This window comes from Oryzias melastigma, linkage group LG20, assembly GCF_002922805.2.
Source record: "Oryzias melastigma strain HK-1 linkage group LG20, ASM292280v2, whole genome shotgun sequence".
In the NCBI taxonomy this organism is placed as follows: Eukaryota; Metazoa; Chordata; class Actinopteri; order Beloniformes; family Adrianichthyidae; genus Oryzias; species Oryzias melastigma.
Window position 1 is genome coordinate 16,288,926 of NC_050531.1, and position 25,167 is coordinate 16,314,092.

The 25,167-nt window shown below is 38.2% G+C and overlaps 4 protein-coding genes, 1 long non-coding RNA gene and 1 other non-coding gene across 10 annotated transcripts in view; 1 reads left to right on the forward strand and 5 right to left on the reverse strand.

Moving 5' to 3' along the window:
• Positions 1–417, reverse strand: part of rgs9bp (regulator of G protein signaling 9 binding protein) — a 5,351-nt gene extending 4,934 nt beyond the window's left edge. The window contains exon 1 of the mRNA XM_024280356.2: positions 41–417. Coding sequence (XP_024136124.1) covers positions 41–136 — 96 coding nt within the window. The 5' untranslated portion in view covers positions 137–417. The remainder of the gene's footprint in view (positions 1–40) is intronic.
• Positions 418–2,633: 2,216 nt separating this feature from the next.
• On the reverse strand, positions 2,634–13,108 carry zgc:56231 (uncharacterized protein LOC406257 homolog). 4 transcript variants are annotated; one of them, XM_024279655.2, is made up of 19 exons: positions 12,864–13,107; positions 12,682–12,774; positions 8,390–8,509; positions 8,181–8,319; positions 7,907–8,091; positions 7,750–7,834; positions 7,343–7,504; positions 7,106–7,217; positions 5,853–5,915; positions 5,641–5,787; positions 5,253–5,418; positions 5,005–5,181; positions 4,769–4,908; positions 3,764–3,929; positions 3,510–3,583; positions 3,466–3,479; positions 3,336–3,403; positions 3,136–3,255; positions 2,634–3,047 (listed from the first exon to the last, which is right to left on the reverse strand). In XM_024279655.2, exons 1-19 carry the CDS (start codon positions 12,969–12,971, stop codon positions 2,832–2,834), a joined length of 2,355 nt encoding a protein of 784 aa, XP_024135423.1. In that variant the 5' UTR covers positions 12,972–13,107; the 3' UTR covers positions 2,634–2,831. The 4 variants fall into 4 exon arrangements, with proteins under 4 accessions (XP_024135423.1, XP_024135422.1, XP_024135425.1 ...); XM_024279657.2 differs by having other exon boundaries at positions 2,906–3,047; positions 3,136–3,232; positions 12,864–13,108; XM_024279654.2 differs by having other exon boundaries at positions 3,466–3,583.
• A 750-nt stretch (positions 13,109–13,858) lies between these two features.
• On the reverse strand, positions 13,859–15,199 carry rps20 (ribosomal protein S20). The gene is made up of 4 exons (XM_024279766.1): positions 15,038–15,199; positions 14,415–14,514; positions 14,164–14,237; positions 13,859–14,079 (listed from the first exon to the last, which is right to left on the reverse strand). Exons 1-4 carry the CDS (start codon positions 15,182–15,184, stop codon positions 13,897–13,899), a joined length of 504 nt encoding a protein of 167 aa, XP_024135534.1. The 5' UTR covers positions 15,185–15,199; the 3' UTR covers positions 13,859–13,896.
• On the reverse strand, positions 14,307–14,372 carry LOC112151660. The gene has a single exon (XR_002920171.1). It is a non-coding gene; the product is annotated as a small nucleolar RNA U54 (small nucleolar RNA).
• Positions 15,200–16,229: 1,030 nt separating the features above from the next.
• On the reverse strand, positions 16,230–16,833 carry LOC118600252. Its single transcript, XR_004949862.1, has 2 exons — positions 16,705–16,833; positions 16,230–16,618 (listed from the first exon to the last, which is right to left on the reverse strand). It is a non-coding gene; the product is annotated as an uncharacterized LOC118600252 (long non-coding RNA).
• A 1,207-nt stretch (positions 16,834–18,040) lies between these two features.
• Positions 18,041–25,167, forward strand: part of LOC112151293 (ankyrin repeat and SAM domain-containing protein 6) — a 10,820-nt gene continuing 3,693 nt past the window's right edge. Inside the window, exons 1-10 of one of the 2 annotated variants that reach the window (XM_024280136.2) lie at positions 18,042–18,631; positions 19,755–19,967; positions 20,048–20,246; positions 20,647–20,797; positions 21,131–21,175; positions 21,246–21,450; positions 21,574–21,680; positions 23,120–23,271; positions 24,747–24,984; positions 25,071–25,120. In XM_024280136.2, coding sequence (XP_024135904.1) covers positions 18,303–18,631; positions 19,755–19,967; positions 20,048–20,246; positions 20,647–20,797; positions 21,131–21,175; positions 21,246–21,450; positions 21,574–21,680; positions 23,120–23,271; positions 24,747–24,984; positions 25,071–25,120 — 1,689 coding nt within the window. In that variant the 5' untranslated portion in view covers positions 18,042–18,302. Of the gene's footprint in view, positions 18,632–19,754; positions 19,968–20,047; positions 20,247–20,646; positions 20,798–21,130; positions 21,176–21,245; positions 21,451–21,573; positions 21,681–23,119; positions 23,272–24,746; positions 24,985–25,070; positions 25,121–25,167 lie in introns of both variants that reach the window. The other variant, XM_024280137.2, reaches the window with a different exon arrangement.

The following is a 25,167-nucleotide window of genomic DNA, read 5'->3' on the forward strand; positions in this document are numbered from 1 at the left end:
ATCGAATGCCAAAAACAATGAATGAAGAAACTTGTTTTACCTTTATCAAAGAGTCCACCAAAGCCTTTCCATCAGACAGAGCGTTGCCGTTGCCAACTGTAGAATCATCCCCAACTTTGTTATTTACAAGTGGCATGAGGATGACTCGTCCAGAGTCTCAGACTCTGCCACAGCAGGCAAGACGTTGGCCCGACGGCACTGCACCTCCCTGGCTGCTTCAGCTCCTCTCGTCCTCCCTGGAAGATGCTTCATTCAGCAGCAGAGGATGCAGAAAGCCTCAGTCCCAGGGAAGCATGTTGCATTGGAATATTTCCCCCCGGCGACGGTTTTCCAATCAAACGGAGACATTCTTTGGAGGCCGCGAAAGCAATAAAGAAAAAGTATAATAAACTGATGTAACTCTTAAGCAAGGTGTTAATCCTGTGATTGACCCCTTTGCACTGACGCAGACAAACTGCTAATCTCATTAACCATCGCTGAGAGCGCGCAGGAGCCGGCTATACTGCAGAGACCCTTCCACCAGATGAGGCTGGGCTCTGTTACCTTAAGTGCTCTGCAATGACTGCCCCTCTATAAGAGGTCAAAATGCTCCTTAAGATGTCCCACTTGCCCCGGGGAGATTTTTCTTTTTTTTTCCATGCTCTGCTCTGGCTGACAGAGATAATTCTAAGTGTGAACACAGAGTAAAATGTTGATTGTAAAACCATAATTGTTTCATAAGAGCTGCAGCATTTCTGTGTCCTCTTGCTGGAGAAAAATACATAGACGCATGAATTAAATGATAAATTTATCAAAGACTTTGAAAAGAAATTACTTTTACTAACTAATGTTGGGATTTAGAGGGGTGCCAAAGAGGGTCAGATTTGTAGAGGTGGAAATATTTGAAGATACGTTCAATGGATACTTCCAATGAAGAGTCTCTAGTTGAGTCCGAATTCCTTCACTACTCACTTCTTGGTTCACCATTTTGTAGTGCTGTCCATATCTACAAATAAAAAACAGAATTCCCCTGAAATTTCCCAATATTTTCAGCAAAAAAAAAATCAGTGTGCATCGATGCTCACTAGATTTAAGAATATGGACCACAAACATTGTGTTTAAGTTAAGTTTTTTTTGCAAAAAAAAAAAAAATGTATTTTTTAAACTATTAATGTTTTTATCATCAAAACACAATAGATATATAAACATTGTAAAACACTTGTATTGATGAGATTTTCACTTTAGCTTTTTTTTTTTTTTTTTTTTTTAAGTAGTGAACAATGTTTCCAAAATCCTTTTTTTAAAATCCAGGGCACTGAATTGTCCTCCATTATAGTTTTTTAGTAGTTAGGGATTAGCTTGGAAAGTCGGACATAATGTAAATGTGTGTTTTATGCTTCTGGCTTCAAAATTCTCGCGTTCGTGGGTATCTACGAACATTTGTAGGATGAACCTCCAAAACTCACGGCCATTGAACATGTGTTGAAAAATAAACCAGGTTTAGCTTTGACCAATCGAGGACTGATTTGGTAGTGACGTGTGGATGGCGTCCTCTTTAATGCTACGTTCACACCACAGAACACGATTTGCTCAAGAGAATTTCAATGTTAAGTCAATGGCACAGACGTGAATGGAGGCGATTTGAAGTCCCGCAGCGACTTAAGTGACGAGGCTAGAGATCAAATATCTGAATTTCTGCAGGCTACATCAACCAATCAGGAGCTCAAGTTTGGCCATTTCAGTGACTCAGTCAGCGGATAGAATACCAGTCCAATGAGAGCATTTTTGTCCTGCACTTCCATCGGTTTCCTTAACCCGCTTATAGGCCAGAGCTCGTCCGGCTACTGTTGGGCGAACACAGGATACACTCTGGACAGATCGCCAGCTGACCATGACTCTGACACCTCTAAGTTTATTTGTTTTTATCTTTCCCCTCCCTGGTTAATGTGAGACATTGAGCCTTCAAACTCAGAGACAAACATCACAGAAGCAGCTGTCATCCCAAACACAGCCCCCAGAGTGAGAATGAACTAGCTACCAGAATCTCAGAATGATGAATGTGACCGATGTTTTTGTAGAGCTCTTCATAATAAACCTGATTTCTCAACATCCCTGTCTTCCATACATAAGTGAGATATCCGTAGACACCACTCCACTTAGCAATTATGCTAAAAATATTAGCTGGTAGCTCCCCCCACATGTGGCTGTGACATCAAGCTCGATGAGCAGCAAATTCACCATGAGGTGAAAAAGTGGTGGGCACAAATCGTGTTGGGTGTGAACGCGACATCACAGAAGTGCTAACTGTTTGAAAATATATCCCGGCGTGAAATTAAATGCATTTTGGGCCTGGATGGAATTAGATGACAAACTCTTTCATATATCGGAATAGAGCTGCAAGAGAAAAAGCCTGGAGCAAGATTCACAAGATTTGTACCACTTCAAATGTCTGGTGGTGTATTCTAACGGTATGGCACTATTAAGAAATCATAGTTTCATTAAGTGCCAGGGACCACATACTCATTTTATGAAAGGAACATGTAGGGCTTTGGAAATTTGAACGCAGGTCACATTTGGTCGGACTTTGTCTGATTTAGAGTAAACACAAGTTCATAGTTTCTGTTAAGAGATTAAATTGGCAAAAAAAATATGCATAAATCAGAACAGATTTTATTTAAAAAGCATGGGACACAGACATAAAAAGAAAAAAAAATACAATCAAAAATATTTAGTTTAAACAAAAAAAAAAAAAGAGAATTTCTAAAAATTGTTTCACAAGTGAACTTTAAAATATGGAAGAAGTGAAGCTTTAAAAACAAAAAGAAACCTCTACAGTTTACTGAAGCTGTCCTTTAAGGCTTTGGGGTCTGACCAGTTTTCCTCAAACTCCGGGTGCTGGCGCCCTTCCGGGGGGATGTGACCGCTTCCTTGATGTTGGCCAGCAGACCTCGCTTGGTTTTCACCTGGACCGGGGATTTTTGGGGGACTTTGGCGAGCTCAGCCTTCAAGGAAGCGATCTCTCTGTCTTTTTCTCCATTCATCCGCAACATCTCTAGAATGGATTTTGCCTGTTTGAGGGACAAGTGGGGAAAATTAAAAAAAAACTGTGGCAAGTTTTAACAAAATAATTTGAGATTTTTTATTCAGCCGTCTCACCTGATCATCAGATTTCTTCTGCTGAGCCTCCAGATCGAATGATTTCTCCAAGAATTTCTCTGTGACATTCTTCAGAGTGTTGTTGAGCTCCATCAGTCTTTTCTCCAAGGATAAAATTAACTTAAATAAAAATTCAACAAGATTATGCAAATAAATCACAACTACATAGGTATAAAGCAGGTCAAGATGCTTGAACACACCTGCTGTTTTTCTTCACACATCTTCTCCATGACACATTTCTCTCTGTACAGCCGTTTGCTTCTTTCATCTGTGAAAATATACTTTTAAGTTTCTAAATTTTGCCTTTTAAAAACAGAAAAAGACGAGCACCTTTTTCCTCTTCTTTTAATGTTTCCGTCTGGCAGGAAAGTTCTATTGTTGGAGTGGGAGAACCCCCTCTTCCACTGGACAACAAACTCTCCAGCTCCGCCACTTTATGTCTGAGGGCCTGCAAGGTTGTGCAGAAAAATAAAACTCTCAAAATAATATATTAGGATTTAGATTAATAAATGTTTGCAAAACAATTATTAAAAAGTACATTTTGCTTTAAACTTTGGTCATTTTTTAAGAGTTCTTGACAACTTTTTGGCAAAATATTCAATTTTCCTGATTAAAATAAATAGAATACCTCAACTTTCTCCTGCTCAGCAGTGAACTCGTCAAGCGGCACATAATCATCCTCCAGGTTGTTCATCGCACACTGGTAGGCGTGCTCTTTGATGGCTTCTTTGTATACTTCAAACGTGTCCTCCAGCTTTTCCTCATAGCTCTCTTTCAGCTCTTCCAGCTGTCGACTGAAATGTAATATCTTTATATTTTAAAATTCATGTTACAGAAGATTATGCTTAATCAAAAAAAAACCTTTAGTAATTCATTAATATACATTTTTCTTTAAGTACATGTTGGGTCTTTGGTACAACAGAGCATCAGGTCCATCATAAAAGTAAAAAAATAAATGTACAAGAATAAAGTTGTAAAATTTTAAGGAATAAATTAGTAATTTTACAAGATTAAAGTTGTAACACGAGAAAAGTGAAACATGCACGAGAATAGTTAAAATTATTAATAAAGAAATTCATCATTTTTAGTTTAAAGTCAAAACATGAGAAAAAGTAAAACATTTAAGAGAAGTCAACACTATGAAAAAATGTAATTTTACAATAATATCAAAAAAGTTTAAAAATTACAATAATAAAGTAATAAAATAAGAAAAAAAATCACAAATTAAATTAAAGTTGTAGCATAAGATTTATTAAAGTTTTGAAAATAAAAAAAATTTGGAGAAATTATTAATTTTATGAGATTAAAGTCGTAATATTAAAACAAAAGTTTTAAAAATGTATGAGAATCAAGAAATAAAATTAGAGAGAAGAAAATAATGGTATTTAAGTTGTGACATGAGAAAAAAAAAAAATGTACGAGAATAATGTCATAAAATTACGGGAAAGAATATTCCCAATTTTATGAGATTAAAGTTGTAACCTGAGAAGTAGTCAAAAATTGACAAAGTTGTTAAAGTATAGGGAAAAAAAGTATTTGTTAAAAAAATTGAATTTTAAAATTCAAAAAAGGAGAATTTACTAGATTAAAGTCATAAATTTATGAAGAATAATGAAGTTTACCAAAAACGTACATGCGCTGCTCTTCACTTTCCATGAGCTGCTCCAACATGGCGTCTCCCATTTCCTTGCGTATTTCCATTTCCTGTACCAAGTTTTTCCGTCGCTCAGCCAACAGTTTAGTTCTTAGATTGTCAATTACATTCAAAAGCTCCTGGGAAAAAAAAAAAAAAAAAAAAAATCACAGCAGAATATTAGAAATAAATGAATAAAAGGGAACAAAAATTGTAAACTCATTCAGATGTTTTACACTCTGTGGCAGCAAAGAAACATCCGCCTCATCATTCTCATCCAGCAGCTCCTCTTCAGATAAGTAGCTCTCCAGAGCGACGTCAACTGCACCGTTCCTCATGAGAGGTTTCCCGTCTCGTCCGACCAAACACGGTACCAGAGCATCTGCAGGTTTGTCAGGGATCACCTGCACCACCTAAACAGAAGTGCTGGTGAGAGAAGCGTCATCCGTCCAGCGCTTGTATACCTTCATGAACTCAGGCAAACCTCTTTGGCAACTGCAGAGAATTTCATGACGTGGAGCGTCTCGTCGTAAGTGGAAGCACACTGGTTAATGTTGACGATCATCGAGGCTTTGCCTTTCCCGCAGAAAAAAGCCTGGAAGAGCTTGGTGAGCTTGCTTTCTCGGAAAGGAATATAACTAGCCTTTGCTCTTGGGGGAAAAAAAAAAGACAAATTTTTAACAAATTTTACATCTGCAGACTCACTTTAAAGTCCCACTCCAGTCTTCTTATGATACATTTCTAGCTTAGTTTTCTTTCATTAGAAAATGCCACAAAAACATGTTAAAAAACACCAAAAACATGATTTTTTTTTTTTTTTTTTTTTAATAGAGTGAGTCTTTAAAAACGTTCTAGATCAAAGATTCACATACCTGTCTGTCTGATTGTTGCGCAGAGCAGAGATGCACTTCCCCAGAATTAGAAGAGAGTTGTTGATGTTTCCGGCCTCTTTCAGCCTCTCTCCAAAAGTCTTTGTCTTGTTGCATCTTTCTGAGCCCGCCAGGTCACACAGAGAAAACCTGACAGAAGCATTTTCACTCCATGTGCTTTCATCAAAAACATGCTAGTCCAGGGAGAAACTCACTCTGAGATCCTTTTCACTTCACCTCCATCAATCTTCAGTAACTTCATGGTGAATATGCCGTGGCTGTTAGAAGAGTTGATATAAGAACAAAAACATGACACATCAAGTCCCATTCAAGGTATCTATTGTAAAAGTGTTCTTTTATGATTATGCTGTTTTGCCAATTTTTTACAAATTAGTCATTCTCTGACATCATTTCTGCAGAGCGTCAAGAGAAATTTCTCCGAGTTGTGGGCGGGACTGTTGGTGCAAACCAGCGATGTTCTCCATTTTCTCTTCCTGAGCTCTCTCTGTGACCACACTCTCCCACTAGCTTACAACCCCTCCCACCTCCTGCCTAACCCTAGCGGTGCAACAAAAGTGGCAATAAGTACTGAAGCTATCCAGCTGTACAGCTTTGAGCCAGATATCACCTTTGACTAGATCCACTAGAATCTAATGGTCCATCAGTGAATGCATCAGCATATTTTCTGGCCCACAAATACAATACTTTTTCCATCTGCTCCAGATTCCCCCTTTAACATCAGAGCTCCAGAGTTCATGCTCCTTGATTTACTGTAACTTTTCAACCGTTAATACGATCAATGTTATTCCAGCAGATTCTGAAGGAGCTTCAGAATCTGCTGGAATAACGTTGATCGCATTTGCCGTTGAAAAGAAACAGCATGTTAAAGATTTGGTGTTTAAGCGTTTGTGGTGACGCCTCAGGTGTTCAAGGGTTAAAGCAGGAGTGTCAAACATACGGCCTGCAGGCCCCATCCGGTCTGCCAGATGGTTTAATCCGGTCCAGTCATGGAAAAAAAAAAAAAAAGCATTTTTCTAGCCCATTCCTTTGGCGAGTTTCTGGTTATTTAAAAAAAAGATGTCTGCAATGTGCAAATCCACCACTAGGGGGAAGCAAAGGCAACACAAGACGGGGATAACAAGAGATCAAGAAACAAACATAATAATGTTGCCTAATAATAAGTGATTAGGCTACTAGGTTGTTGAGGGATTCTTTTCCAACCGAGAAAAAACAAAACAAAAACAAAGCTACAGATAACAAATTGACTATAGGTTATTTTGACATCACACTATGAGATCAAATGGGTTAAATGTGGCCCTGAACCAAATTAGTTCTACACCCCTGGGTTACAGCTTAATGTTTTTCATAAATGTCCTCCATCAGACAAATCACACAACAACATGTTAAAAGCACAATTTCCATCAAGGTGGGTCTTTAAAAAAGTCAGTAAATCCACTGAGCTGTTTGCCTTCTGCTGGATGACTGGTTCATCTTCGTGGCTGCAGCACTTCTGTTCTTATTTCCAAACTGGATCAGCTTGAAGGCTTCACTCAGACTGTGGATGTTAATCCACCTGACATCTGGAAGACAGAAAAACAAGTGGAATAAGACTCATGCTTCATCCCACCTTATTATTTTGTTTTAGATCAGGAGTCTGCGTCTGGATCGTTTTGTGTTCAGGGTTTAATGTTTTAGACATTGGCACCTTTGACGTAAGCATTTCCAGCTCCATCGTCGCACACTCGCAGAGAAGGCCGCTTCTTGGAGAACGAAGGCTGGAGAAGGTCGTACACGCACTCATTGTAGATTTCAAAGAATGAAACCCACAAAGCAAACTGCTCACTGTTGGTTGGGCTGCTGGGAGTCACTGAATCAGAGAGCCAACAACAGTATTAAAAAAAAATAATTTAAGTCTTCAGCTGTTTAAAATCATGACAAGAAATTTGACAATTTGACAGTATTTAGGAACAATACATTTTTAAATTAGTCGATCCCCCTTTTTAAAATGTGTACAACAAAGTTTTCTCACAAACTAATCACTGATTTTACTTCCAGGAGTCATAATGTTGGACAATGTATAAATATTTGTATGTATGTAGCATATGGACATACCTGCCTGACTGCTGAAAGGAGGAGGAGATGCCAGATTGATGTCAGAGAACTCTGAACCACTGCCGGTTCTGAGACGATCACATTCCTGCAGGGGAAAGATGATTCATGTCAGAGAACACTATGATCAAAATGTCTGAAATAGTGTTTTTTTTCTCACTTCTTTAACCAAAGTGAAAATAGCTGCTTTAGCAGTTCTCTCCTTCTTGACTTTGTCCTGACTCAGATGCTGCACACCACTCCTGAGGTGAGGTTTCAGGTCCATCCCCTCATACTGACGCTCCTGGATGTGATGGAACGTGGCCTCCATCACTCTGGGAAGAATTCCGGGATCTTTTGCTGTTCCTGACGGGATTTCAACGCCATATTTCAAAGCGACTTCTTGCAACATTTCAGGACGCGGAAATCATTCTTTTTCTAACTACCATCTTAACCTTGGATTGTGAAGGTTTTCCCAGCATTGGTTACACCATAGCTGAATATCAGAGCATTCTTCCCGTCCAAGAAGTCGACCAACTGACTTCTGACCGTGTCCTCGAACAGCTCAGCCTGTGTCGTTTCTGGTCCAAAGATCTGGGGGCCAACAAAGATCAATTGCAACACTTTCCTAAAAAGTAACTACCCCACATCAGCTTGTACTAACCTGAGAAAAGGAGAACTTAAAGATGGACGTGCCAACTCCTTTCTCACTGCTCTTCATGGTGGCTGAACCCTTAGGTGCATATAGTGTCACCAGCTGTCTGTTTTCAATAACAACACAGTCCTGAAGAGACAAAAATCCTCTGAATTGATGAAAAAGAAATAAATACATGTATCTGATGAACTCTTATTACCAACTTTTTATATTTTCAGTCTTATTCTTTTCAAATAGTGATTTTTAAACTTAAGTGCTCCAAATTAAATCACAAGCTCTTATTGATCCAAAAACATTTTAATCAGACTCAACAGCACAGCCTGAATTGAATGGTCTGTCATAGACTTCTATAGCGTTTTAGTGCCATCCTTGAAGGCACAATGCACTTTACAGTCGCATTCACTAATGTGTACATATGTTTACACACTGATTACAGCTCCACTGCTTATAGCTATGTTCATGCCACCCTCAGCAATCTGCATTCAAGTGACTGTTTTCAATAAAAAGTCAATGTAAATACGAGTAAATGCATATTTCACTCTTCCACATTCAAAACTCAAGTTCACATGTAGATATGCACATTTTATGACCGTTTTTTAGTCTCTATGTACAAACCATGCGTTTATTGAATGCGTTTAAAAGTTAAACCAGTTGAACAATCAGGGACTGCTTTGACATTTTCACCTGTAGGTGGCAGGCATACACCAGTATCAGGTAATGACAGTCCAAAGTGAACTGAAATGCATTCAGGAACGAGTTTATATTTAGCATTACACTGATACAATTCTATAACCAACAGGAGCAGTGTGAGGTTCAATGTCTTGCCCGAGGACACTTATGGCATGCTTCCACTGAGCAGTTTGTGCTCATGGTGTAGACCTGTAGCATGTCATTGTGATGCAATGATTAGAAAAACATCAATGGAGGTCATCCAGCAGTTCGTCTTTTTCTTGCTTTACTTTTTGTAAATTGTGCATAACAGGAATTTAATGTTGTATCCAAGAAGATTGCAGTAGCTAAGACGAATACCGGCATGAAGAGGAAAACGGAATCGCTAAGTTAGCGCTATATTGGTGCTTTCTAATGTTGTCATCACTTCCTGCCGATCAATGGGTAGCTACAGCGGCTCCACCCCAACCGTCCTGTTCTATTTTTCTACCAACAACGGATGGGGGGCCTCAAGAGGTACAGGTCAGAACTGCTAAATAGGTCCATTTCACAATGGAAACACTCAAAATACCAAACCATACTGGAATGCTCTGTGGAAACAAAGGCTTTAGACACATGGGAAAGCAGGGCGGAAATCGAACATGTGATTGTCTGCACCACAGCCACAAACTAAAAGAGACTCTAGAGAGGCCAAGCTGGACTACAGCAGAAGGCCTCTCCCGCTAGCTTATAGCACCTTACACGCCCAAGCTGCTGTTAGTGTAGCATAAAAAAAAACACAAGCAATACCAGAGCCATCAGCCGAACAGTTCTGAGCAAGATGGCCGCTCAGCAAGGAAAATAAAGTTGTTAATGGATCTATTTGACAGCTAGTGGACACATCAGAAATGGAGCATCACAAACCTGAGATTTTCATGTTTCTGGTCCATCACGGTTAGAATAAAGAAATAGAATTATTTTAATCTTAAATTATTTGTCCTTCATGATTAGAAAAATGCCCCAAGAACATGTTAAAAAATAATAATAAAATAAATAAAAACCAGATTTTCATTGGAGTGGACCTTTAAAGTCCCGTTCGTTGTCTCACAGCTAGGAGTATGAAATTTGCTCGCTGTATTGACCCATCCACTGGAGGGAGCAGTAAGCTGCAGACAGCCACGCTTGAACCATTTGACAGTTTAAGTCCTCCAATCCAACTCCTTAATACCAAGTGTCAAGCCGGGAGACTTTGGGTTTTTAGAGTCTTAGATTAAACTACCAGTAGTTTGTTTCAGCCCTAAATATTAAGGAGATGCAGGTCAGACACAATGTGACATCCAACAATCGAAAGAAGGCTGTGTACAGTAAATCTATGTCAATCAGACAGCTGGTATCTTCAACCGTTCTCTGACCCATTCCACTGTCTACAGTCCTCCACATTGCTGCTCCAACCAAAGAGCCATGCAACATAATAAATACAAACCACACCTATCCATTTTTTTTTTTAATCCAAGAGTCAAAATATGACATCCACAAACCACAGTTACAGAACTGCCCCCTACAGGGCTGTGACCCCCCACTCTACCTACACATCATCCCACCCTCCACTATAACACCATTGTGAAGTATGTTGACAACGACATAGTGTTTAGACTCCTTAATGACAGGGAACGAGAGGAACCAGGTTGGTGTTAAACAACCTGTTCCCCAACACCACAAGACAAAAGAAACTTTCCACCTTTAACAATGGGCACTGTGTGGAGAGGATGGCTGACTTCTGTTTCCTGGGAGTCCAGATGGAGGAAGGCCTGACCTGGTCCTCAAACATCCCTGACCTGCTGAGAAATTCCCACCAAAGACTCCACTATACCAGCTGAAAGGATCATCTAGAGTCTCCTGCTGGGCTTCCAGTGCTGGATAGCATCCTGACCTGACCTACTGCCCCACAGCGACTCAAAGAAAAGTGCTCAAGAAGGCCATAAACACTGGTGTCTCCCCAGTCTATTCAATAGCTTACTAGAAAACACAAAAAAAGAAAAGTCATGTTTTGAAAAGTTTTAAAGCTCATCAATTAAATTCACCCTCACAGGAACAACAGGGCTAAGGTTATTTTTAAAGTTTTGTCATCTGTAAGACTTTCCACAAGAGCAGGACAAACATGGATAGTAGCCAAGTAAGTTTACCTTGTTACAGAACTCAAAGTTCTTAAATAGATTGACTCATCAATGCTGGAGTACCTACATTTTAGAGATAACGATTTTGGAACATATTTTATTTTCTGCTTTAAAACTCTCCTGAAGTTGGACATGCAATATTTAAGATGGCTTCTGGGAGGACTGACCATTTCCCTGATCATTGACTGTGCACCAGACATTGAAACAAAATGTTTTTTGTTTGTTTGTTTATGCCCAACTCTGGTTTATGTACAGGGATTTTTAGTCCTCTTTTCTACACCCCCATCTATACATGGATCTGTTAAGCCCTTTAGTTCTATGACAAACAGGGTTCAGTCATTCAGAATAATGGCCATAATGCCCATTTAAAAAGGGAACTACAGGTAAGTTTATTTTTATTGCACATTTCATGTACAGAGACAATTCAAAGTGATTTACATAAAACATTAAAGGTAAAATTAAATTAAATTAAAAGAAAGTAAAAAGAACTTAATTTAAAACAAGCTTAAATAAACAAATACTATAACAGGTTGGTCTTTAACCTGGATTTAAATACGCCGAGTGTTTCAGTGGATCTAAGGTAGAATAAAAGATACTTTTAAATATTAAGATAGAATTTAAGTTTTAAAAAGGATGTAGTGTAGTTAAAGCAAAGTAAGCTTGAGAATAGATTGAGCATGTTGACGCTGAAACTACTTTGCTGGTTATATTATTTTCTAATATCTGCATAAAAATAATGGTTGATCCAGATAACAGTTGCACTTGTACAATGTTAAAATACTTTTAGAGGCAGAGTATCTTGAAGTTTTTGTTGAGTACTTGGTACCCAAGTAATTTTTAACCTTTTATATATATTAGACAACACAAAATCAATCCTGTCATTTAAATCAAGCAAACATTGCACAGATTTCAAACTTGTACATTAACCTTGTACTTGTACACTGTGCTTTGTCCCATTCCTTTCTTCCTATATGATTGTGTAAATATGTGTAGCATACAACTTTTTAAAACTGTATATAGTGTTATTTTGCCCTTTATTAAAACTGTGATGCAACAAACTTGGAAATTCCATCACTGTGGGTCAAATACAAAATCTTAGACAATTTCCATAGTCCTTTAATTAAAAAAAAAAAACAACAACAACAGAATGCACCTTAGTAACTTACAAAGATACTTTTTGCTAAGTATACTAATAGGTGTGTCTGTGTGTAAGAAGTACACTGAATACTTCAGACTAAATTGGAAAAATTGGAACACTTAAGTTTATATTGACAGCATATAAAAAGTCAACTTCAAGTTCCTCAGTTTTAGTAAACTTTAGACTATTTTTTTGGTTTCTGCTAAAAGACATTTACATAAACGTACATAGAAACCATACTACAAGATGGATTAAAAATTATTTTCATGTAAGCATGTATAAATACTATAAAATAACTCCTGCAAATGGCAGAAAGACAGTGTGTGAGTGCTGTAGTGTACCTGATCCTCCTCGTCAGACAGCTCCTCTTTAGAAAAAGGTCTGACTCTGAGGTAAACTCTCATCAGCTGCTGCTCAGCACCAGATAATCCAGTCTAACAAAAACAAAGCCCAGCAGTAAGTGTGAAACCTGGATGCATATCCTGACGAAGGTTAAAGCTAAAGGATAGAGAAGAACTGTGACCTGCTGGAATAAAATGCTGCCAGAAGAAGTGTTGTACTCCAGATCCATGTCTACAGGCTGCATGCACTCACTCTTCCCTCTGGTCAGGTCGATGACTCTACTCATCATAAATCTATCTAGAAATGCTTTTCAATAATCAAAGCTATAGTTTGCTTGCAAAATAAAGATCAATGTCTCCTTAAAGCTGCAGATTCTTCTCCCTCAGACAAACCATAGAGGATCCTGTAATCACTTATTATTGGATGCAGGTGTGACCTCACCTACGTAATCAAGAGCTCAACTCTAATGTAGGTCAAATTTGACTCTTTAGAGATCGAGTAAATATGCAAATAGTATTCATGTGTTTCAAAGTTTTTGTAATTATATTAATCCAAATAAAAAAAAGAGGTTTATGCATCCCGGATCCTACATTTTCTATTGTTTTTGTGAAAAGATGCCCCAAAATATTCAGCATAAATATAGCTTTAATAAGAAAAAATTGTTATAGCTTTCACTCCATTTTTCCAGCTGCAAAACATAAATTTTAGCTCTGATTCAACTTATTTAATTTTTTCAAAATTCTTTTATTTTGAAGCAATTTAACCCTTTGACAAACTTCAGATAATTATGGCATGATTTACACAAGTATGGATTTATATGGATACTTATTTTTATTTTTCAAAGAATAACTGATCTCAAGTTGGATGTATCCATATAAAGATCAGCATCTTTTGATTTTGGTTGCATGTAATAAATTCCAAAATGTAAAACTAATTTGATAGGGGAAAAATATGTAAATTTAAAGTATCCAAGTCAGTCATTTTTACAGCACAAATCCTGTTCTGTGCACACTCCTGGTTCTATCACCTGTAGTGCTTTCATAAAACCAACCTTGTAAATTCACACCAATTAAACAAAGGTGTTAAAGATCAATCCATCCTAAAGTTGCATCCATTATTCAGATGCTCGTTTTTTTTTAAACTTGAATACTTCAAACAGTACACAAAACACCACACTCATTCAGGTTATTCTTTTATTGAAAATGATGCACAGCTTATGCATCGGCAATAGTGACTTCCACCTCAACACCGGGTTCGATGCTGATGGAGGTGATCTGCTTGACGATTTCGGATGGACTGTGCAGGTCGATCAGGCGCTTGTGGATCCTCATTTGGAAGCGATCCCAGGTTTTGGATCCTTCACCACAGGGAGTCTTTCTGGTTGTAATACGCAGAGTCTAAAGGTGGCAAAACAAAAACTCAAAATAAGTGAAATCAGTAAATGAAGCCATGCTTAAACCTCAACATTCTCCTGTTAATACCTTAGTTGGCATGCGGACAGGTCCCTTCACCTTCAGGTTCTTCTCTTTAGCACCACGGATCAGGTCTGCACAGACTGAAGCACAGACATGTTCAATACACAAAATCTGATCAGAAGGAATCGTTTTTGTAGATTCTTTGAAAGCCTTAGCTCAGAATAGCGTATACAAGAATCATGGTTATCATGGTCAAATTCTTATCCTCATTGCTCAGGTTTAGACAAAAACAAACAAGATTCAAGCTGATGAATTACCCTTTTCCAGAGATTTGACATTGCGGCTGGTGAGGGTGATGCGGATGCGATGAATGGCAACCTCCGGCTCAACAGGTGCTTTGCCAGTGTCCTTGAAAGCCTGGAGATCAATTCAAATCAGAAAAATGCAGTTTTAAAGTAAAAAACAAATAGAATTACAATAATAACTAGTTTTTTTTCTAATGTTTCTGTAATAACATTTTATTACAATGAGGAAAAAAATGTGATACAACGAAAATAATAAATCTAAAATCAGACGTATGTCTGCTCTTAAAATACACAGATGTACTAAATACAATTTTAAATGAAGAGACTTGAGAAAACGTAATACTTTAAGACACAATAAGCGTTAAAAAGCTATTTTTAAATTACCCAAAAGTGTATTGTACAAGATAAATAAAATAAATGCAGACGTACATCAACAAAAACACATAGTTCTACATTTGCCATTATTAAATTAAGGATTTATGGACAGAAGCGAGCCTGTTAAATGCGCTGTGCTCTCTATGCTAATGCTAGCAGTTTGTGTTTAACATAAACTTATTTTATTCCTTCTCTCGTCATTTTAGAAACGAGTCTGTGATTAAATTCATCTTTAACAGATGAAACGTAAACGGACGCACCATTTTATGTATTCCTGACCGACTTATTCGGAAGAAATTCAAGCGAACAGCGGTGAGCCAGGAACAGACGCCAACAACGTGGTTAGCTTCGAGGGAAAAGGGCGAATTCGAACCAGTTTCCGGTAAATATACCCCACATCCGGGCATCTGCTTCTTCTTCGTCGTTTGTAGCTTTTTAGCTTCCCAAACTCATGGGCGACATCTCGTGTCGAAACCAAAGACTTAATATATAAATATAATATATATCGAAACATTGCCTATAAAAATCGGGTTCTTGCTTTTCAAGTTTCTCTGTTGTGGAATTCATTGGAAAACATTCGCACGACAGCGTTACACGAGTTTGTTTTACTTTATATTAGTCATGAAAGTTCATTGCTTGATTCATTTCTAAAGAAAATCTTTAAACAAATGATAAACAAATCCTAAACATGTGACTTTTTTATAACAAAATACTAGTGACTGTTCAGCTTCTGTATCTAACAAATCATTGAAAAGGTAAAAGGCATGGAAGTTTTTTTAGTTCCATCAGACTCTGGATTTTTTTTTAACCCTTGATTTTTTATCCTGGTTTTTTTAACCCCTGATTTTTTATGCTGATTTTTTTAACCTCTGAATTTTTATTCTGAATTTTTTTTTACCTCTGAAGTTTTTTCTGAATTAATTAAACCTCTGAATTTTTATACTGAATTTTTTTTCAACCCTTGTTTTTTAACAGCAAAATTTTATACTCCCAAAAATATTTTTTATCTTAAAAAAAAACAGTTTTTTTATTTGGATTGGTTGGATTGATTGGTTTATTTCAAGCATAGATTAAAAAAATACAGGACAAAACACACAATTATTTCAAACTCATTACAGAAACAATATGATAATTAACTATCTTAACTATTCTTTGTCATTTAATTGCACAAAATACACCTATAGCTTTTCTGGCTAATTTCCTGTAGCTTAGCCACCGCAAGTTGAACGCGTGAAGCATGAAGCTCGAAATGTTTCTGAGTTATTTGATTCATCTTTTACTTTTGGAGGAGTTGGAGCAGATCATTCGATCCATCGCCGTCGCAGGAACTTGCTATTATTCCGGCTGAGAGAAAACCAAATGCAGGTACAGTTTACAAACGCTCTTAAAAATAAGAAAGAAAAAAGCCTAAAACTCGTTTACATGTTAGCTTTAGCCAGTTTAATTTATTTATTTTTTTACTTAGCAACTGCATTACAGATTGTAAAATATACAATTACTGAATTTGTGGGTTTGTAGATTATTCAAGTTGTATTTTGACAACAATAATAATAATACATTTCATTTATAAGCACCCATCCAGGCTAACAAAGACACTTTACAATTTAGAACAACACACATTAAAATAGTTAAAATGATAGACATTGTAGAAACAGAACAAGACGACTGATGACACTGGTGGGGCAGGAATGTGGATCCATGAGCGAGGAGTCTCCATCAGCATCCTGACGGTCAGAGGGAAAGCTGTGGTCTTCAACAGGACGTTCAGAGTTCTGCTTCTCTGTGAAGGTCACAACCTCCTCTGACAATGTTCCTCTGATGGTGAGGAATGAATGTGATTACTGCAAAAAACACAACAATAACACAATTGTCACTTCCAGCAGTTTTCTTCAAAGACAAAAGTCTCCATAAAAACTTTGTCTCTCACTCGTCTCCTCATGTGTGAGAGAGCGGCTCCTCTGTGCACACGGTGGGACTGGCTGAGGATGGAGCTCCAACGTGGAAGCCGCTGTTCTGCTGACGGAGAGCTGGTTAGAAACAGAAAAGTCCTCCCCGTCTCTGTGTGGAGGTTTCCAGAACATGTTTCTAAAGGTTTGATCACATCAGTCCACGTTTAACAACTCCTGAGCTCCATGCTGCAGAGGTCTGGATCCACACTCCCCAACCGTGGCGTCACGCTCTCCTGTGAAAATGAGTTCTGTTAGTAACTAAACGGTGCAGGTGCCTCTGATCTAAGGAGAGGGAAGGTGCAGTTTCTCAGCTGAAACAGCTCGTACCACTCCTGTGTGTGAACTGCAGAACCTGGTGGCACCGTGCATGATGTGCTGCAAACAGAAACAAGCGGGTACTGTGCTCAGATGTGCTTTGCAGATAAAGCCACCTAGCTGCACTTCTAATAGATTTGATTTCCTGCCATACACTGATTCTCTAAGATGAACTGGTTTCAGAACATCATCTAACCCAGTTCTCTGTAGCCTATAAATTTATTTGGTTTTAAGCTACCTCCAGATCCACAGTAAACTAATGGGTGTACCACAAAAGGGAACCAAAGTATTGACAACTGATGATGAAAAAAAATAAACAGATTGTTTTTATTTATCTGCGTTTGTTAATAATATTAAATTAAGACACAATAAAGATGTAACATCTAAAATAAAACTACAGTACTTTAGTTACTTCTGAACATGTCTTAGTATCTTAAATATCCTACGTTTTACAAGTGCTTTCCAACTTGATCTAGTTAAATGGCATATTTTGCTTGAGTTTTATTTATGAATGAATGAAAACTTCTTCTGGCTAACTTGCAAAATAATGTTACCCTCGTTTTTTTTCAGTTTTTTTTTTTGTGTGTGCAGAAATAGCATTGCAAGGCTCCAATTCTCAGCCATGTCAAAACACATATACAAAAAATAAATGTATTTTTAATATTTATTTATACGTTTATTTATCCATTTTAAATGATAATGGATGCAAAAAAGTACATCAAAAATATTGTACTCATTTCCGTTTATTCTTTTCAAAATAAGAGAAAATTGTTGTTCTTTTTCTAATTTATTATGGTGCATTTTGGGAGGACAGATATTTGTAATTATTGAACTCACCAAATACTTTACTAAATTATTGATTTTTTTATACATTATTTTTTGTAAGTTGCCTAAAAGAGGTCAAATATAAGGTTTTTTAGAAGATTATCCTTAGTAGACTTTTATTTTGAAAGCGGAAGTGAAGGACTTGTTGTGAAAAATTTTAATAGGAGTGAGAATCTTTTAGCAAAAAGTAACGGAACCGGGCACTACTGGATCGGTGGGCTTTGGGGAAGTTTCTTTAGAATTAGAAGTTGACAACGGTTCACATTAAGTTACTAGAAGTAACATTTGGGACGAGAACATTCTAAAGATGAAGTTAAGTTAAATGTGCGTCAGGATTTTCAAAATAAGGCCAAAGTAACGGAGAAGTTTCCCATCGTTTTGTCGCTGATGAAACAAATTGAAGTTAAATGGAGGCAGAAAAGCGTCAAAGAAAGGCATGAATCTCGGCGTCCCCGCTAATTCTCTGCTTCTTTTTCGCGCATGTGATGATGGGGACTATGAAACGGCTCGGAGTATCCTGGAGCCCGGAGCCTCCAAGGAGTCCGGACGGCAGAGCAGGCTGCGGTCAGAAGCGGGGTCGGAGTGCGCCGCCGCGGACATGTTGTCTCTGGTACCGGTGGACGGCACGGACGAGGAGGGGAACACCGCCCTGCAGTTCGCGGCGGCCAGCGGCCACGAAAACCTCGTCCGGTTTCTGCTGCGGAAGGGCGCCTCGGTGGACAGCCGCAACAACTACGGCTGGACGCCGCTGATGCAGGCGGCGAGGTGAGCAAAAACGGCACGTCATTTTCCATGTTCAATAAGGAGTTTCCCAGAATCCTCTGCGACCTAAACATTGATTAGTTATCTGAAAAATAGTTTATTACAACTCTTAAATAGCAGTAATAATAACGGTAATACATACAACAAATTGAGTGGAGTCACAACATTGCAAATAAATATATAAATAATAAAATAAAAATTATTTCAACCAGTCTAATGATGACGTAATCTGAAGAAATGTGTATGCTGCTAAAGGAAACAAATATCTTACTTTTGTGGGAAAAATAAATACAAATCCTTAAAAAAAGTAAATATAATGGAAAAGTGTATTCGTTTCCCATTATTCCAATTCAGTTACAAAATATAAACTTTCAAACAAGATTCAGGACTCACCTTTTCAAATATGTAATTTATATAAAGTGAGGTTCCACAAAAACAGGATTTCAAAAATGTAGAATGCTCTAGGGAGGAGAAAAAAAACTATTTACTTATCAATTTTGCATAAAAGATAAAAACAAATAATGATCAAAACAATCAAAATGAAGTATTTAAAAAAATTATATGTCCATCTTCAATAGTAAGGGCAGGAGTTTGGCCCTGCTGGAAAATGAAATCTGCATCTCCATCCAGGTCCTCAGCAGAAGGAATCATGAAGTTCTCTAGAACATTCTGGTTGACTGTTGATAGAAGAACGTGGAGTTTATCAACACCAGCACTGTGACAGCCAGCCTCCTTAGCTATGATTTTTTTGGCTTCCCCAGATTTTGGAGTTAAACATTATTAAATCAACCTGATCCAATTTAATGACATGCGGTGAACCTGTGCATCTGCTTTGAGTTTAGGAGAGGAATAGTTTGTGAAACTCAGTTAAAAACATTCATGTCCTTAAAAAATTGGGCAGATTTCTCCCCAGTATTTACATTTTTGTCAGGTTTTTGTTAGTTTTATGAGCTGGAGTAGCCCCACATTTATGTAAGCAAATAAATAATGCAAATCAATTAAACAATGGGCCCTAAATCTAATTTTTATTAACTTTTTTTGTAGAATTATGGGAATAAATACACTTTTCCATGATAAATATTTTCTGTTTTGTTCATTTTTTGTTTCTTCGACCTTTCTCTGACAGGTTTGGTCACCTGCCCGTGGCCCACATCCTGCTGGAGAACGGAGCAGAGATTAACGGGCGGAACCGGCTGGGAGCCAGCGTCCTGACCATGGCAGCCCGCGGAGGCCACGTTCACGTGGTCAAGCTGCTTTTAGAAAGTGGCGCCTTCGTCGATGACTACGATCACCTCGCTCTTGTGGCAGAAGAAGCCTCCAACGGCAACAACAACAACAGGTTCCCCTTTGCTCCGTCTGAGTTTTTTGTCGAAGCTTTCGGTTGCCGTGTTTCACCTTTGGGTGCCTGTCTCCCTGCAGCGCGGTGAGCTTCGGAGCTGGGGAGGGCTGTCCTGGAGGAAGTGGCAGAGAGTTCATGGACATCACGGCGCTCATGGTGGCGTCGCAGCACGGTCATGAAGCCACCGTGCACCTGCTGCTGGAATGTGGCTCTGACGTCAACTTTTCCCAGAAGGCAACGGGCTGGGGGCCGCTGATGTTAGCCACGCTGAGTGGAAAGGTGGAGCTAAAGGATGCATGGTTATTAAAGATCCACTTGGATCATTTATAATCTATTGTAAAATCATTCCCACTGTTTGTTTTTTTTAATTATGATTACCGTATGTTTTTTTTCGCCAAAATAAACAAGACCTGTCATTTTTTTAGGACATAGTTTCTGCAGAGCGGCAGTAGTTTATTCAAAATAATTCCGCACCCCTCCCCATCACCCAACAAATACGATTTGAGTAAAGAAATAGACAGAAAAACAATTTTAAGCTGAATTTTCTTTATAAATATGTCCTCCATTAGTGTAAAAATGCTACAAGAACATGCTAAAAACCCAATTTTCATCAGAGAGTGTCTTTTAAAGGGAAGTTATGATCAGTTGGCTGCATTGTAAAAGGCGGTGTGTTTGGAAGGTGGCTGTGGCTCAGCAGCTGGTGGAGCACGGAGCCGACCCGGACCGCATCAACGTTCTGTCCAAGACTGCCTTTGAGCTCGCCATGCAGCTGAAGCAGAGGGACATCAAGGCTTATCTGGACTCCATCACCACTGTCAGACCTCAGACAGGTGCAGGTTCTTCTCTTAACGTGTTTTTTTTTAGTTTTTATTTTTTTTAAGCCCAACTTCACCAAATATTTTTTTAAAAGAGTTTGGGTTTTTGATGTCAAAATAGGAGTAAAAATGAAAGTCACTGCAGACATGTTTCTAAAACATGTGCTGGTGATGCTGAGTAGTTTGAACACCCAAAAGAGGAATTATGGACTAAATTTTATCATGTAAATTGCATCATTTATTTACTTTTACACCAAAAAAGTTGTAAAAAGTTTTTCTAAATGCACATTTAAGTTATTTATCTAGGATTTCTCTCTCATGCTGTCATTTATGCTTGTTTCTCCACAGACGATGAGCGGCGGAGGCCTGATGTGTTCAGCGCCCTCAAGCTGGGTGAGTTCTGTCTCTGTGGTCCATGAAAATGGGCGGAGCTCTCGTTAACGTCTCATCCGGGGTTTTTCAGGAAACTCTCAGCTCGTGAAAGAGATCCTGGAGGAGGACCCGGCTCAGGTGAACTCCTCTAATCAGGAGGGAGCGACGCCTCTCATGATAGCCGCTGTGAGCGGTCAGCTGGAGGTGGTGCAGCTGATGGTGGAGAAGAACGCCGACATAGACAAACAGGACGGCGTTCACGGGTGGACCGCCTTAATGCAGGCCACCTACCACGGGTGAGCCGGGTTGATTTAGTCATGATTTAAATGAAGTCCTCACATGATACGAGCAGAGACGTTTGGCGACGTAATGCTCCAAAGCACAGACACCATCGCCGCTCTTCTGCTGTTCTCTTCCAGCAACAAAGAGGTGGTGAAGTACCTGCTGAGTCAAGGCGCTGACGTCAACCTTCGAGCCAAGAACGGATACACAGCCTTTGATCTGGTCATGCTGCTCAATGATCCGGGTAGGATTCCTCATCTGTCCAACCTGCTTTAAATAAAAGAGCAAATAAGATTATCTATTAAATGTCTGTTAATGTTTATTTAAAGGACCCGATGCTGAATAGTTACACATAGGATTATGACATTTTTAGAGATTAAAACACTTGGATGAGCAGGAAAATGTCTTCTAGATCACATGTATCAAAGTCAAGGCCCGAGGGCCAGATCCGGCCCTCCAGGTAATTCTATCCGGCCCTCCAGATCATTTTATTTTATTGTTATTGACGGCCCAATGTTATCTTGCACTTATTTCTAACTTGTATAATTTTGCCAAAATATATTTTTATGTAGAGTAAAATGTTGAAAGTTATTTAAGGTTTAAGTTTTTTTATTCTGGAATTATTTTCCTACATTTTTACTATTCATAATTATGTTAAAAAGTAACATTTTTAAGGTTTTAAAAATTGACATGTTGCTAGATTTTTTGGACTATTTTGGCATTTACTATGATTTTTTTAAGGTATTTTGGAATTTAGCTAATATTTGAGCTCCATGCTAGCTGTTTTGGCTAATTTAGGCTTTTTAAAAAACATTTTTTAGGTTATTATGGGGTTCAGATAATATATCAGCTTCATGCTTGATGTTTTGGCTAAAAAAGTTTTTTGGCTGTTTTGAAGTTAGACTAATATTTACACACTAGCTGTTTTGGCTAATTCAGGCTTGAGTTTTTTAGGCTATTTTGAAGTTTAGCTATTTTTCTGGCTACATACTAGTTGTTTTGACTAAATTAGACTTTCTTTCATTTTTTTTTTGGCTATTTTGGATTTTAGCTAAATTATTAGCTAAATTAAGCTTTTTTTTTCAAATTTTTTAGGCTATTTTGGAGTTTAGCTATTTTTTCAGCTACATGCTAGCTGTTTTGGCTTTCTTCTTTTAGCTTATTAGGCTAATTTGTCATTTAGCAAATATTTAATCTGGTTATCAACTTCAGGGTTTTCAGCTATCAGCACTAGCATCCTCAGTGGCCAAATTCACCTTACAGCATTCACACTAGCTATTATCGCAGGTAATGCTATATATCTAGTTCTTAATTATTTTAAAAAAGTTATGGTCTTAACGTTTTAAAAATTTAGTTTTAGAGTGTTCAATAAATGTTTAACCTGTTCGGCCCATGACCTAAGGTGTGTTTTGGATTTTGGCCCCCTGTGCGATGACACCCCTACTCTAGATGAACATTTGAAGTCCAGGTGTCCAAGTATGAGTTGCTCCTTTGAAATTTATAATCTGAAAATTACAGTAGTTTTGTTACGCTATGAATATTTTAAAATCATTTTGGCTTTTGCTGCATTTTATTGTGACCTTAAATAGTTCTGTTTGATGCGATCAGCTCATGAAGCTGCATCGATTTGTCTCCATGTTTAACGCTCACTCACTCGTTGGTTTTTCCTTCTGATTCTCACAGACACTGAGCTGGTGCGTCTCTTAGCGTCGGTGTGCATGCAGGTGGACAAAGACAAGTCAAAGCAGCGCGGCAAGGCGCTCGTTTCGCTCTCCAAAAGCAGGCAGCCTTTCGCCGCTGTCCCTCTGCCCCCCGATGACAAGGGGGGGCTGAAGGTAAAGAAAATTTTAAGGTTTAGCATATTTTTGAAATTTTACCATAAACGCAGACTTGTGTTTAAATACCCACTTTGAACATATTTTGATCTATTGTAAAAGTGTTCCCAGTAGTCTTTTAATTTTGATTATTATCATGGAGCAACCCCACCCCCCTTCCCCTCCCCATTGCAGAGAGCTTGTAGTAGGGAATTCATGAGCCGTTCCAGCTTATTTTCTACACTCTTCTTCAAACTGCATTTTTTTGTCTACTCCTGATTCATAACAATTTGACTAAAGAACTTCTAAGAAATGCAGTTTAAGTTTTAAGGTGTCCTCCATCATGAGAAAAATGCCACAAGAACAAGTTAAAAACACCAAAAACACAATTTTCGTCGTCTTTAGGAGGTCATCTCCATACATCCTCTGTTGTTGTTTCCATTAATTATAGTAAATAAGAAAACAGGTATGCAGGTGACACCCAGATTTATTTAAATCTTTCTTGAAACAAAATATATATATTTTTTGTATTTGATCTGCAACTAAAGCAACTTAATAAATTCATTAAATGATCTGCAGAAGAATAAAGGAAAATGTGTTTCATGAGAAAAGTAAAGAAGAAAATTTGTTGTTTTCAAGAAAAAAGGGAAAAAAATCAAATGCATAAAGACTTAAGTCTTCTGAGTCAGATAATAGTAATCAGAAATTGCATCTCTTGACAAGATCCAGAAAAATTGCCTGGCTTCCTGCCCTTTTTCCAGATCTCCTGCCGCTTAATAACCTGAATCAGATTTGTTATAATATAATACAAATATTTTTTGGGGAAAAAAAAATCTTCACGCTGATCTCCAGACATGGAGTTTGACCCTCCTGATCTCTAAAACTAAATAAAAGTGCTTTAAACTCCTATAATAAGCAGTAGTGCACATATTAGAGTGGTACCAATTCTTCTGCTTTTACAGTTAGGATAAAAACATTTTTCTGAAAAGTAAAATTGTGCCCTGAAACTGTACTACATGTGCTCTAAATCCATATTTATCCACATTTTACCTTTTAACTTTTTCCACCTTCTTATTACAATCCCTTAAGCTGAGTAGGGAAAACAAATGTTACTTCAGAATAAGAGATTCTAGCTTTGACAACTTGCTGCCAGACTAGCCTGCAGGCAAGACACTTAACCCTGCGCTGCCCCCATAACGTGCTCAGTGATGTGCGAGTGTAGAAGAAGCACTCCACTAAGAAGAGAAACACTCTATAGAGTGAGATAGAGCAGGATGCATGTAAAATGTTTTTACATTAGATTATTTTCATGCATTTTTTTTAGGTGAAAACGTTTTAAAATGTTTTATTGTGAAAAATGTGTATGTTTCTTTTATTTTGAAAAGCCTGTTTGTTGTAAATGGGTGATTATACAATAATTTCCTCTTCCTAAAAAAAAAAAAAAAAAAATTAGAAATATCTTTTTTTATGGCGTCTTTGATCAAAACCTCTTGCAGTCCTGGTGGAGCCGGATGTCCAATCGCTTCCGGCGGCTGAAGCTGACTCACACTTTGAGGAGCGGCCTCTCTGGCAGTCGTCTGGCCCCGTTCGCCGATGACGCCGAGGCCTCGCTGGATGCCACCATGAAGGCGGATGCAAAGGCTGCGGCTGGCTCCAACGGCGTGGTGCCGCCTCCTTCTCCCTTGGGAGTAAATGAGGCCGGTGGCGTCTGGGCTGTCAAGACCAAAGATGCCCGTGAGCTTTTTTAGATTACACGAATAAAGGATTTCAGGTTAAGAGCTGTATGGAAAAAAGCTGATTTAGTGCTCTGGTTTTTGCAGTCCATTGCAGAGCTTCTTCAGAAAAGGAAGACCCTCTAATAACCACAATGGTAACTGTCTTTAAAAATAAAGAAAAAATGTTAAAAAGGTCAGGCAT